Genomic DNA, 14,851 nt, shown 5'->3' on the forward strand with positions numbered 1-14,851 from the left:
AATAAGTCAAATCTCCCCAACTAGACTGCAAATTCTAAGAGCTTAAATATCTTTCAAAATAACTTCTGTATAGCACACTTAAAGTTCGCAAAGCACTAGAACTCATTATCTCATCTAACCTTTACAACAACCTTATGAGCCAAGTACTATAGTTATCATTATGATCTCCATTTTACAGAGCAGCCAATGGATCTGAGAGGTCGCCTGAATTGCCCATGGACACAGAGCTAATAAATATCAGTGACAGGATCTGAATCCAAGTTTGCCATGCTTATTTCTCTTATTCTCCTATAGTATTCTATACACCTTCTCTTTTAAAAAAAAATGTATTATTAAGGGAGTGAGCACCATCTTCTAGCTGCAAAAGTATATGCCCTATAAAGAATAAGGCAGTGAGGTGGTACCTTTTCTCCCTTCTTTCTTGCCTTCAGATAATTTTAATCTTGCTGGTGTCATCTTTAGTGCTGGAGATCCAGAACAAACCTGAAACACAAGACAGTTTTTACTACGACTTTGGTGTTCTAGTGTCACTCCTGTAGCCAGATTGTGCTAACAAAGCAAAGGTTTTGTTTATTTACATAGTGAAGGTATTTTAAGTATTACTATAATTAGCTTGTGTCCCATGAAACTTTTAATATATTCAGTTGCTAATCTACCAAAATACAAATATTTAAGTATGGTACAAGATTAGTGCCATGAGCCACATAGTTCTAGGCAAACAATAAAGTCCCACAAAGAGAAGATGAAAATAGGCAAAAGAGAATACGTGGGAAAAATGACAACAAAGCCAATGGTGCAATGGACCGTTGACAGAATGAAATGGAGAACAAGAAACATCAAGACTCCTACTTATCTTTAAGCCATCTCCCATAAACATGAAAGGCAAGAACAGTCTCTTACTAAGTTCACATTTTCTTTGCTGGATCTGTTCAGTTCATCAATGTCCACAGATTCTGGAGTACAACACCTGTTTTTCTTTTCCATTATTATCTGATTTCCCAGGACTTTACGCTAATTTAAGAAGAAAAAAAATATTGTTAGAAGGAAAAAAGACATCACAGCTAAAATATGAAGATACACTGCTCAGGTGCAAAGAATCTTTCTAACTAATTCTGCATGAAGCCTGGCATAAAACCTTGCACAACAGGTCAGGAATTGTTCAAGTCTCTCAATATGAAGAGAAGTATTTCAGCATTCAAATGACCACTTAGTCTGAATAACTTAAAAATGGAGGGAAAGGTCTAAAGGGCAGAGAGGTAATATAGAAACAACTTTAAGATCAATTTAAATTAGGTTATCTAAGTCAATTCCAAAATGCTTCTGGAAACCCTAGTGGGGCAATGGGTACTGGACCATTCTAAAAGAAACTCCTAACTTGTTACAACTATCACACGTTTGTATTTGTTACAACCCAAGGACTCCCTCCTTAGGATTTGTGCCAGAAATTCACCTTACTCTATTTAGAATGCATGATAACCTTTCTTTGATAAGCTCATTTTTAAAATCTTCTGCTCTCAAAAAAAAAAATCCTATGCTTGCCTCAAGACACATACTCTTGGAAATCAGTTCTGGGAAAATGTTTTTGAAGAGCAAGTCTGTTCACAAGGCAGTTTGTAAAAGCTGCAGGTTGCTGCAATACAAGGAGTTCTGCTGTATCTGCCATCAAAGCCTATAAGGTGTTACACCCACACACACCCCACACACATACACACACACCCAGGAGGCAGGTTTCCTAAGCATTACAGAAAATCACTTTCTTCTAATTGGTTTCCATGTCTCACCTGCAGTTACACAATTCTAATGAAATGTGGACAGAGAGAAGAGTGAATTTTTCTATCTGATAAGGAGGCTAGTAGGGCATTCTTTTTAATTAATTCAAAAAGCCTCAACAGGACCTAGCCACTAAGGAAAAAATTCTGAGGCCAAGTGCCTGCATGGAATAGGTGTTCAATAAATGGTGAAAGAGGTAGGCTGGAGATGCAGAATATCAATGATCCCCAGAGTTACCTGCCAGAATAAAGCTTCAAGGTGGCTGAGGAAGTCTTCTAATCAGACTAGCTTACTGATTAAAATTAAACTGGGCTAGCATCAGGAAAGGTTATAATCTAGTAAGAAAGATACTAATTTGTACAAAGGAACTTTTATAGTAATATCTGAATTTTAAATGAAAGAGTACTTTGTAAGTGTTGCTATAAGATACATTTTAATAGGTTTTTTTCCCTCCTTAAGATAATGAGCAGAAAAATACATGAAATCTCCCTCCCAGTTAATCCTCTCTCTCTAAAGCCTGGTAATTCATGTTCTGTGACCAATGCATCTACTACCACCTGGTGGTAGCACATCTTAATTAAAGATTCAGCTATATGAGTGATGAAAAAAAACCCTCTAAAAGGATGCCTGCAGAAAAATAAGGAATGACAAGGATACCACAATACAAGAATAAAAAATATGACAGGTACAGGTGTATCCGCATTTCAAAATTTGGGTCCAGGAATATACACTATCCTTTTAAGAGATTTATGAGTTTCTAATGAAAGACAGAGTGGAGGAGTGAAGAGAGAACTGGCCGCAGGACCAGGAAGACCCCACTAAAATCTCTGTGACTCTGGGCCAGTCACAGCCCCTCCAGGTTTTGGGCAACGGGCAACTCTTTCAGACTGTTTCAGGGAAGTTGCCATCCTGTTTTGGCAGAGGGGAGTTCTTCATACCAATGAAATCACAGGTCTAATCCTGATCCCTCCTTGTTCTTATTTTTATTCCTCCCCCTATCCTAAAACTTCCCACGGGGATTTAACTCGAAGCAAGCCTCCTCCCAGATTAGTCTTAACAAAAATCAAGTTTGTGAAAACACAAGCAAGTTAGAGAAAAAGAGAAACATTTCCCATTACTGAACAAAAGAGTCATTTCACAGGCACAAAGAAAGGTGGTAGAAAACGTCACTGACACCTGTGGTGACAGAGAACCACCCTTGGTTTGTGGCTGTGTCAGCCCTCACTGCTTTAATGATAGCACCAAAGTCCTACAAAGATATTCCTCCTTCTCAATTTACAATTATTATACACCAAAATGACTATTATAACAACAGTTTTCTCAAACTCCATCCCAAAATCCCTGAAAAAAAAAGTAGAAAATTATTTCACAGATCAGTAAAGATCAGCACAAAGTTCATATCCATCAAAAACTCCTGTGGTGATGTTCACCACTCTGTAGTTGGACCTACCTACCTTAATAAGTCCACTGAAGGAGCGTGAACGGGTCCGTTTCTGAAAGTGGGGAGTAAATCCATCTGCTCCTGGAGTTTGAGCTGTTGGCTGCTTATTAAACTTGGAGAAAATAAAGAGGATATTTCATTATTATTTTCCCAGCAACAGATGCCTTCCAAGTATCCAAATACAAACACCTAAGAATTACCAAATTGTATGCCTTTCAAATTTACTGTCCAGGAATATATGCATAAAAGGAGAAATGTGTGCCAAAAACACTTTTGTAGTATCCAAAGTTCATTTACACTACTATATGCCTCACTTTAATATAAATTCTTGAAAAGAATAAGGAGGACTTCTGAAGCTCAGAAAGGCCTTGGGATTGAAGAGGGTTCTTTTCTAATTTATTATTTATTTTTAGCATTCTTTACTTTTCAAATTTTGAATTTCAGATCTTCTCCCTCCCTCCCTCCCCTATTTCACCCAATGAGAAGGCAAGCAATATGATAACAATTATATATATGAAATCATACAATACATGTTTCCTTATTAACCACATTTTTTTTAAGTAAGAAAATTATAATTTAATTTGCATTCAGTTCACTAGTTCTCTCTCTGGAGGTGGATAGCATTTTTCACCATCAGTCCTTTGGAATTGTCTTGGTTCACTGTTCTGTCCTTCATAGTTGATCATCATTACAACATTGCTGTTACTGGGCATATTCATCTCCTGGTTCTTCTCGCTTTACTTTGCATCAGTTCATATAGGTTTTGCCATGTTTTTTCTGAAACTGCCACTCTTGTCATTTCTCATAGTACAATAGTACTCCATCACAATCATGCTACAATTTGTTCAGCCACTCTCTTATGGATACTCAAGTATCCCCTCAATTTCCAATTCTTTACCACTACAAAAAGAGCTACCATAAATATTTTTGTACACAAAGGTCCTTTTCCCTTTTCTTTGGTTTCTTTGGGGTACAGACCTAATAGTGGTATTGCTGGGTCAAAAGTCTTCCCAGCCACTGCAAGTAGTTTTTTAAGGTCAAGTTCATTTTTTGTTGTTTGATCATTTTTCCAGCCTTGACTTTGAACTTTATGTCTAAGTTGGGCTCTGCTCCCCTGGGTTTGGGGAGGCAAAGTCCTAAACTTCAGGTTTTTTCATGTTGCTATTTCAGAACTAATTTCTGGGGGTCTGCAAATTTTTGGTATTTCCAAGGTGATATGTTCTCGGCAGAGGTGTGGGCATTGCCCTTGTGGTCTGTGCTCTGTCTTTATCCAGGAAGAGCCCCTGTTCCCTCCCGACCAACCACAAGCACTCTTCTCCACCCTGGAATTGTGACCCGGAAGTGCATATGAGCAATGGGGCCCCTGTAATCTCTTTCTAATCAGTTGTCTCACCCCATTCCTGTCTCTGGGCTAAGAGCTCCCAAAGCTGCTGCTGTCATGGCAGCTGCTATTGCTTCCACACAGTGTTCGAGCTCTTTACAAGCCACTACCCCACATCTTTCCTGCAGGCTTCCTAGGTTTCCTTAGACCAGAAAAGTCTCTTATCTTAACTTTGTGGTGGCTCTGCCACTCCAAACTTTGATTATTTCAAAGTTGTTTGGAGGGGAATGTTGAGAGAGTTTAGCTGGGTTGCTGCGTCTAACCCACTATCCTGGCTCCATCCTTCTGAGACTAAGATTTGTGACTGTCTGTCAACATTAGCCCCAGAGGAGCTGTATTTCACAAATGCAAACTCCCCTGAGTTATTTCAACACTGTAAGTCACTCCATATTGGGAGAAATATAAGGTATAGCAGAATCCTACCCAAAGGAACCAGCTTTTCCTCTTCCAAAATACCTTTTTTTAAAATTTAATTCATAAAAGATATCTCAATATATAAACCCCTGGTGTTCTTTTAATTAAATCTCCCAATGTCCAATCCCTGGAAACAGTTAAATAAGACATCAGGGTGTGTGTCATAGCCTAGCCTATTACTTTGGTACCTTTCTATTGGTTAAAACAAAGAGTAAGTTTTATAAGTCAGAATCAGCATTCTCCAGTCTTTATCATCAGAATGTCTGGCCATTCAGATTTATTGTCCTTTACGTAACTGTAATCATCACGCATCTTTTTGGCTGGGCTTTGTCCACTCTACAACTCTTCTGTGATTTCTCTGAATTCCTCATATTCACAGCTCCTTATACTGTAGTACTGCTGTGAATATTGTCTCACAAATCGGTCAGCTTGGGGTACAGGTACAATAACAAGATCAACGGATCAAAGGGTATGAAAAATTTTCCAACTTTCCTTGCATAATTCCAAACTGTTTTCCAAAATGGTCCCTCCCCTTCACAGATTTACCAAGGGCTATTTTCCTGCATCTCTGTCAGCAATGAACTTTTCCATCTTTGCCAATATGACAGTTATAAAGTGATATAAAAGTTATTTTAAATTTAAATTTGGATTTCTCTATTAGCAATTCTAAATTCTTTTTAATAATTTTGATAATTTGTGTTTCTCCTTTTGAGATTTTTCCACATCCTCTAACTACTTATCTACTGGGAAATGGTCAATCTTAAAAGATCTGTAATGATTCCTTATAGATTTTTATCAAAAAATGTTTTATGCCAAGATTTTTCTTTTCCAATGCATAGCTTTGTATAAAACTGCATTTTTTTTTTTTTGCTTTTTGGAGGACAGTTGGGGTTAAGTGACTTGCCCAAAATCACACAGCTAGTAAGTGTGTCAAGTGTCTGAAGCCAGATTTGAACTCAGGTCCTCTTGACTTCAGGGCCAGTGCTCTATTCACTGCACTACCTAACCACCTCTGCATTTCTTTTTAAACTACATTTATTTTACTTGGGCCAAAAGCTTATGTCTATACAAAATAGTTTATTTTGCCTTTTCTAATATTCTCTCTTTTAACAATTACAAATACATCCCCTTCCCATAGTTGTAAGAACTCCAGCTGTAAAGCCTCCATAATTACCATATATGAAAACTGATCACATGCTAAGGCACAAACTCATAAACACAGAAAATCAAAAGTTTTAAGGCACTTCCTTTAAAGACCATAATTAAAGAAATATTTTAATCGCTAAAGGAAATAAAAGATACAGATTTTAGTAAGTACTAAAAATGACATCCTAAATAAGGGCAAAGAACAAATCATAGAAACAAAATTTTAGTAAAGAGAACAGAAGTAATGAGAAAGCATACTAATATTCTTGGGATGCAAGTTATATTTGGATCCAAAGGAACAAAGTCATAACGAATAATCCCTGGGCCTTTGTCTCCTATTCTATAAAATAAAGGCCTAAATGGCTCTTAAGGGCTCCTCCAACCCTGGAGTTCTCTAGCCACAATGCCCGTGTAGCAAAGAGTGCTGGTTAGTTCAAGAGGCTGGTTTTTCTCCTTATCATCTTTAACCATCAGTTCAAACCTCAGTGGAATCCTAAATGAACCTGCTCTGCTGAGGATTAAAATCAGCACTCTCTTTGAATGTGCAAAACTGAACATGCGGCATAATCTGTCACATCTCAAATCAATTTTAGGAACATGGACGGGAGAATTCTTCTTAAACGGGAATGTTTTTTACCAGTTACTGAAATAACAAAAATCATAGGCCGTTATTTTCTGCCTCGCCCCCTTTCATTCAGCCCAAACTCCAATGGTTCTACTTAGTCGTTTTTCTTTGTTACAAGAAGGGAGGGTTCAGTGGCCAGAAATGACTGCAGTGCACAAGTGAAAGGCACCAACACACCTGACTAGATAAACGACTGAGGAAGCCCTAGCCTGGCTACTGTTCCTCTCTGACACAGCCTAACATACCGTCAGCTTTTTGGGTTGCCGTGGTGCGATGCTCACTCCTAGGGAACTTGCAGGCCACCAATACCCCAAGGCCTTTTCTTCTGATAAACCCCTCTCTAGCCACACTTCCCTTATCTTGTACTGGTGAAATCGATGTTGTTTAGCCCAAATATAAGACTTTACACTCACTCCTATCAAACTACACACTACAAGCTCCACATGCTTTGCTGAAAGTATAGACGGCATCTCCCTCATGTGCCACTCTAGGGATCCTTTCAAAATAAGGAAAATGAAGTTAGTTTGGCATGTAAAGTATGCTATCACTATTTGTGATCATTGCTCCCTTTTCCAGAGGTTCATGAACTATCTCTTTAATAGAATTTTGCCACAAATTAAAGTCAGGCTCACTAACCTATAATTTGGAAACTACTTTCATTCTCTTCTTTGGAAATTAAGAAGATAGTTGTCTTTCTCCAGTGTTGTGACACCTCTCCCATTTTCCTCAAGTTCTCAAAGATCATTGACAATGTTTCAGCCCATCAGAGGTGCCAGGTCTTTCAATACCCTGGTGTGTAGCCCCTCTGGGTCTAGTGACTAGAATCCATTAACAACAGCTAAGTGCATTCTCACAACATCTTTACTAATCTTATCAACTCCCTAACGGTCATTTTTGTTCCGTCCCTTTCAGTCTAAAAGTCAATCTTCTTGGCAGAAAAAAAGAGGCAAAATAAAAGAAGGAAGCAAACTTCCTTCCCTATATCGGGCATCCCAAGAAGCTGGCCTTTGTGTTTGACCCTTCTCCTTCGCTTATTAGCTCAATACAGCTTTATTTTGCTGCTGCTGTTTGTTTTGTTTGTTCTAGACAGAATTCCCTATCTCATCCTAGAAGGAAGTAGAGCAACCACTCCCAGGCCCAGGCCCACCACAGACTGCTCCAGAAGCTTCAACCTGCTCCATTTTCCTGATCTGGGCTGGTCTGCCCCTTCGTAAGCAGCATGGTGGCCCCCCTCTCCTGGGGCTTCTCCAAGGAGTGGCGACACTCAAACACTTTTCTCCCGATGGCTGCTGAGAACTCCCAAAATCCATCGACCGTGCAGTCTCGGCCTCCCTAGGAGCAGAGACTACGTCTGGGCCCAGCAGGCCTGCCTCCACAGAGCTTCAAACAAACACCACTACTCTCTGTTGTCCTCAGCATTCCTCAATAGCCTCTGCTCACGCTGAGGTTTGTCACAGCTGACACTCGTCACAGAAGACCATCCTCCTGGACTGCAGATCTCAACACTTCCACTTATCCTTGCTGAACAAAAGCAGGAGTCACTAAGATCCTTACCTATCACACTCAGAAAATCAAGAACCAACTCAGATTCTCCCATTCTCAAAAACATACTATCAGTCCCATGACCGCGCCTGTTTCCCTAAATCAGGGTTACTGTTTCTCGCTTCAGGACAGATACCTGTCGGATTAGCTTCTTCTTCTTTGCTGAGTCTGGCATGTTGTGAACATGTCGAAATAACTCTCTGAGGGCCTCCTCTGTACGCTGCTGCGTCTCCTCCTGTTGACAGCAAGTGTTCATCCGGGTCCTTTTATGGAATTTTGGAAGTGGAAAGTCCTTACTACTGCATGAGGTTGGCAGATCCAGGTCATCCTGGAGAGAGGTAAAGGAAGAGGAGACTAAGGAATCCTACTAGCGCTTATGTTCATGCTAAATTAAAAAGGGAAAGAAAAATACAAATATGCTATAGTGTATTATACACTTAGAAACACAGACATCCTTCCCCCTTGTTTTACCCACATGAACATGATCTAAATCCCGCAGGTTTCACTAATAGTATCACTGCCCCACCCAAACAATCCCAATTTCCTTCAGTATAGGCTCAGACAAGTACAGGGATAGAGCAGAAGGCAGAAATACTGGATAGAACAGACTTCAGTTTTAACTATTTAGAAAGTAATGCTAAATTTTTGCCTGGTTGTTTTCAATGTTTGCAGAATGTGATGGAGGAGCCCACCCACAATGTAAAAAAATAAGCAAAGACCTAGAAGAAAACAGCAGCAGCATCCATAAAGATCCTTAACCTTGTCCTGGATACAATCCTCAGCAATTTAAAAAACTTTAACCTTTAAAAACTTGGGTTCTGGGCATGTACAAAAAATGTGTAATTTTTCTGCTAATGAATGGTGGGTTTTCTTCTCAGTCACTATGGGCCTCAATTCCAGATCCACAGGCTATACTCAACCTCACTCAGAGTGGCCCTTTGTTTGGTCACTGGATCAAAAATAAGAATATAATACAACTGTGTGACTTGGCAGATCCGACCTAGAACAATCCTATTTCCAAATGCCACTTCTAGAACAGAACTGTTGTGCTTACAATTTTGAACATTTAAAATACTCAAGGGTGTAATGGAGACCATCTGAGGCCTTGTGGACTATAATCTTTTCAAACATTCCTATACTATATCGCAGAAAATTCTTGGATAAAAGGAAGACAAAGATGGACAGAGGCCCCATCATTTCCACACCACCAGTCATCATCTCCTTCCTTGCTGCTCTTTCAGCAATTTCAAAGTGACTGGTTATTTTTGAGCTGTGACACTAAACAAGTACCCAAGAAAAGCAGGTTGAAGCTTTACTTTCTTCACCTCACCTCTGTTTGAGTCATATACTGGCTTTCATTTTCCCTCACTTTTCTTTGTACAGTGTTCATTATTATTAAGACTTAGCTTTAATGCTGTTTCCTTGTTTGGTCCTGACTTCCTGTTTCAGCAAGAGCAAGTCCCTATACTTACCTTTGATGCATGAGTCCTAGAGCCCAGATAATGCAGCCTGGCACATTCCCGAACATAAGCCGGAGCCTGAATAAGACATAAAAAAAAATCAGGGCCCAGTGGGGAATGGAGCAGTTAAGCATAGGAGGAACTGAAACAAGCCTGCAGAACCAGATCCTAGCCTGGCCTCTATCACTTAATAAACCATTGGGGCTGAGTTTTTTCCTCTATAAAATAAAGGTGGATTAGAGCAGTGGTATCAAACTCAAACAGAGTTTGTGCCTGCAGGTGCCATATTGATTTAGAAACCGCACATTAACATTACCCACATTGCACCATGTCTTTATTTATGTTGTTAAACATTTCCCATTGACATTTTATTCCGGTTTGGGTTGCACTCACTGGCTCTGTTTGATATCTCTGAACTAGCTGTGATCTAAGTTATCTTTTCCAACTCTAAAATTCTGTTGTTCTGAAATAGAAGAAAAGTACTCCAAAAAAGCCTCAAGAGCAAAGATTTGGGCGGGGAGGGAACAGAGCTAGAAGGAATAAAAATCTGTAAGGTAATAAAGCTGCTGGAGGCAACTATCTCAGCTTAGGAAAATGAGAAAAGGATTTAGTAACCAAAAACAGGACAGAACCTAAGGGGACACCAATGGCCAGCAAGCATTTATGAAGCACCTACTATGGGCCAGGCACTGGGGATGCAAAGATGAAAGTAACCCTCCCCCCTTCCCTCAGGGAGCTTACTCCCCATCCCATCCCACCCCTGCCAATCAGAGAAGAATTCCTAGAAAGCCTAAGCAGCAGAATCAAGGAAACTTCAGAGTGATGGAGTGATCCTCCCAGATAAAATGTAAGCTCCCTGAAGGTCTCGGTTCACAGAGCAGCCACTAAGTGAGTGCCTGTTAACAGACGGGGACTAAAGAAAACAATTCCACTATCTCATGCTTTAAATCTGTGCCAACCGAACCCCGTGAGGTCTTAATGGCCCCTTACACAGAGTATGCCGAGATCCCTTACACAGAGTATGCCGAGATCCCCTGCACAGGAGTTACTTTGCAATACTCTGGAGTCAACCACATGTTCTCAGAGACGACAGTTAAGGAGGAAGCAGTGGGGGAGACGCCTGTTTTTTCATGTTAGTGGCACCTTCCTCCTGCCTTCCAGTTTGATATCCCTATGGCCTCTGACTACAGACTCAGCCCACTCTCACTCCAGGGCCTGAGATCCCAGGATGTGAGGACGCCCCTGGTTCACAGAGCTGCAGAAGTAAGACCAAGCACCAGACATACTGCTAGTGCCCTGTCTCCCTTCCAGAGACCCCAGCCAAGATCCAGATCTCTTGTCATTTGGACATTTTGCCCAGAACTTCTGCCTGCATCCCTAACCCTTTGTTTTTGATCTGGGGTCACCAATTCCACTTGTCTGATCTTAATGGACTCTTAACTCCTGCCTACATAGATCAAATGGTACCTTTGTTTCATCCCCAATTTGGCTGATCCTTATGAATTTAACCAATGTTCCATCAAACTCATGGTAACTCTCACCTCTGATCCTATCTACTGAATTCCCTCCTATTGGCACTAATTTCACTGCTGCCTAAGTCCTAGGATAATACCTACCTTAAAAAGTTTCTGAGAGTGTTTAATCATAAAAGTCATCCCATTATTCAACTTTGTGATATTCTCCTGAAGGTCATTTGCAGTAACCTGTTCAAAAAAGAAAATAAATGCAAAGTAATAAGACACTGGATAGAGAAGAGAAAAAAACCTCATTCATTTACAAATGAACTCTCCTCCAAAAACATGCTGTGCACAGTAGCTATTATGATAGGTCTAGCGTGTTCAAAGAGCCCTTCCTCCCAGGGAAAAACCTTGAGAATATCAACTTATCAAGGAGGAATCAAGTGATCTTGACCCTGGAATTACTAGGAAATGCGTGTGAAATTAATTCTGCAGTTTTTTATCCTGTTCAAGGAGCAAACAAGAAAACAAAACTGTGAGAAGGGACATGATTTAAGGTTCAAACAGGAAAGAAGGAGGAAATCTGCATCAACTTAGGAGCACAGTGCGCACAAACCTGAGTTCAAATCCAACCCCACACACTAACCAGCTGTGCAAGCCCGAGCCAGTCACTTAACCCCTGTCTCAGTGTTCTTAACTGTAAGAGGAGAACAACAACGATAATAATGATGATGATGATGATGATCTGTCCTGGAGCTGTTGTGAGGACCAAAGAAGACAATGACCGTGAAGGGCCGAGCACAGCGCTAAGGACAGACTCGCGCCATGCCTTTTAGCTAGCAGCGAAGTAACACTCTAGTTTCCCACAAACAGAACAAGCTCGTTTTTTCTGATTTCTCCGTGCCCAAGACTGCACCACTCAGTTTCCTCTCCTGGCTCTTTCCTTTTAACAAGGTCCTACCCTCTCCTTGATCAAGACCCATCTATTCTTTCCTTCCCATAATCCTGGGGAAGTATCTTTCAACGGGGCACAACCGGAGACCAGGTGATATTGTGTCTCCTCCTTCCCAACACACCTGTGTCCTACCCCCAGAACATCATAGTAGCTTTCAAAAACCATTTGTTATGCAAAATATTCCACATCAGTCACCTAAAAATATTTCACTCTAATAATCAGAGAAATATAAATGAAGTACAACTTGTGATAAAGTTAAAAAAGCATAAAATTTCAATACTAGTAGGAACTATGAAGAAGCAAACCATTACACTGCCAGCAGAGGTGTGAAATAATACAGTCTTTTGGGAAAAAATATGACAGTGAATAATAAAAGCTATGAAACTGTTCACACCCCTTGACTTAATGATCCCACTCACTAGTAGGATGTCATAATGGTCTAAGGGAAAATTACTTCTCTGTATAAAATTACTCAGAGCAGCTCTTTTTAGAATATAGCAAAAATGTAGAAACAATCCATATGTCTAAAGACTGGGGGGTGGCTAAACAAACTAATATGAATGGAATGGAATATTATTGCACCTTAAGAAATAACAAACATGAATCCAAAAAAGGGAAGAAACACAGAATGTAGAATGATTCAGGATGAAGAAAACAGAAGCACATTATTTACAATAACCAAATGGATGATGATGATGATGATGATGAAGATAACAACAATATGGTGACAGCAACAATAACAAAATCCAGGGGAAAATACACAGAAAAAAAATTGGAAGGAGACAAAGAAGGAGACAAAAAAGCATATATCTACTATTATTTTGTTAAAGTTGATTTTTTTTATTTTGAGTTTTTTATGTATAATCTTTATTTTGTTTGCTTATCAGAATGTTTGTTTTGTTAATGGTTAGGCTTGGAATAAAAAAATTAAAGACAAAAAAAGCTTTAATAAAAAATAAAGTTTGTTATTCAGTTGTTTTCAGTAATATCCAAGTCTCTGTGACCCCATTTTGGGTTTTCTTGGCAGAGATACTGGAGTGGTTTACCATTTCCTTCTCCAGCTCATTTTACAGATAAGGAAACTGAGGCAAATAGGATTAAGTGACTTGCTAGGGTCACATAGCTAGTAAGCGTCTGAGCCAGATTTGAACTCAGGAAGATGAGTCTTCCTTACTTCAGGCCCAGAACTCTATCCACCGCACCATTTAGCTACACACCCCCCACCAAAAAAAGCAGGGTCACAAAGAATCAAACACAACTGAAACAACTATAGAATAACCAAAAAAAAATTGCTATTTTAGAAATCTGAAAATGACTACATAAACTCTCTGCTTTGCCTTAAGATTCCCATTTCTTAGAGTTTCTTAAAAATTCCTTTAGTGTCTCCATCAATCCTTACACAACTTTTCAAGACGGGCAAGACAAATGCTTTTATCCCTATTTTATATATAAGAGAGTACCAAGTCACAGGAAGGAACATTAAGTGCCCTGACCATCATTAGTCATCTAGCAAGTGAGAGGGCCAAGGGCTAACGTCCAGGTCCCTGAAGGTCCAGGGCCCTTTACCCTACATACCACTACTCCATATGGATGGAGAGAAATATGGCAGTATCACATCACAGTAAGGGAATTGACAAAAACTGATTTTGAGTTTGTAACCTTGAAGAGAAGACACAAAGTACTGAGATAATCCCTGAGGCCCAAACTAAAACAGGCCCCAAGCCTTAACATCACAACATCAGGCCATGTCAACACTTACATTTTTTGGCCACAGGATGTGAGGAGCAAACATCAGGGCAAGGTTGTGGGCAGACATCTTGTTCTTGTCTTGCTTCTTTGCTGTCTGATAGAGAAGGTCAAGCAGCAGCTTTAGCAAATTACGATTGGGTGGTGGAAGAATCAGAAAGAGCAACTGCAGGGCTTCGATTTGGCGTTCTTTATCTGGGATGCTGGTCTTGTTTCCTTTATCATCAAACTGCATCAGATCTTAGAGGCCAAAGGAGAGGAGTTCAGAGGAGAGGAAAAAATCCACCAGAAGAGTCTATTTCAGCCACTCCACAGATCAGATTCACAATAAGCAAAATTCAAAGTGTGCAGTGAAATCTAATAAATGAACAAGGTCACCATTTCATCTTGTTCATAAGGTACAATAAAGATCTGTAGGTCCCTTTGTGGAATTGGGTGTCTGCACGTTCTTTTAATGTCAAGCTGCTTGTTTCACAAAAGGGAGACGGACATTCTAAGACAAAGACTCTTGCTTTGCTTTGGAAATACTTTACACATCAATGTGATCTATTTTCCTAATGTCTTCCCTCTCCTATTATTGTACTGGAATGAAAATAAAAACAAAAAAAGTATTTCCAGATAGCAGAAAAATGCCACATCCATCCATCCATCTGTCCCTCTGATCTGACATCACTGTATAAAGCCGTACAGTGTAAATATATTCCCCAGAAGATAAGTGAACCCAACAAAGATGGAAAAAAAAAAAAAAGATTCCATTTTTCTCTTGTAATTTTCCAGCTTTTCACTATCTTCTACTAATTGGTTTCAGATTCAGCCTATCCCAGTCAGGGAAGGCTGGATCAGCTCATGTATAAGACTGATAACACAAGGTCAAAAAATGATTGTCCTCTTTATTACACAGTGAGAATGAAGGC

At 39.8% G+C, this 14,851-nt stretch overlaps 1 protein-coding gene across 2 annotated transcripts in view; it reads right to left on the minus strand.

The window, feature by feature from the left end:
• The window catches only part of ARHGAP19 (Rho GTPase activating protein 19), a 54,625-nt gene that overhangs the window by 9,796 nt on the left and 29,978 nt on the right, over positions 1-14,851 (minus strand). For both annotated transcript variants that reach the window (XM_069067123.1, XM_069067122.1), the window contains exons 5-11: positions 13,951-14,177; positions 11,396-11,482; positions 9,792-9,857; positions 8,456-8,647; positions 3,225-3,323; positions 901-1,011; positions 405-483 (exon numbers count right to left, since the gene is read on the minus strand). In XM_069067123.1, coding sequence (XP_068923224.1) covers positions 405-483; positions 901-1,011; positions 3,225-3,323; positions 8,456-8,647; positions 9,792-9,857; positions 11,396-11,482; positions 13,951-14,177 — 861 coding nt within the window. The remainder of the gene's footprint in view (positions 1-404; positions 484-900; positions 1,012-3,224; positions 3,324-8,455; positions 8,648-9,791; positions 9,858-11,395; positions 11,483-13,950; positions 14,178-14,851) is intronic.

Source organism: Petaurus breviceps, unplaced genomic scaffold, assembly GCF_028583685.1.
Source record: "Petaurus breviceps papuanus isolate PSGF00001 unplaced genomic scaffold, PetGlider_PUasm1.0 90740, whole genome shotgun sequence".
Lineage (NCBI taxonomy): Eukaryota > Metazoa > Chordata > Mammalia > Diprotodontia > Petauridae > Petaurus > Petaurus breviceps.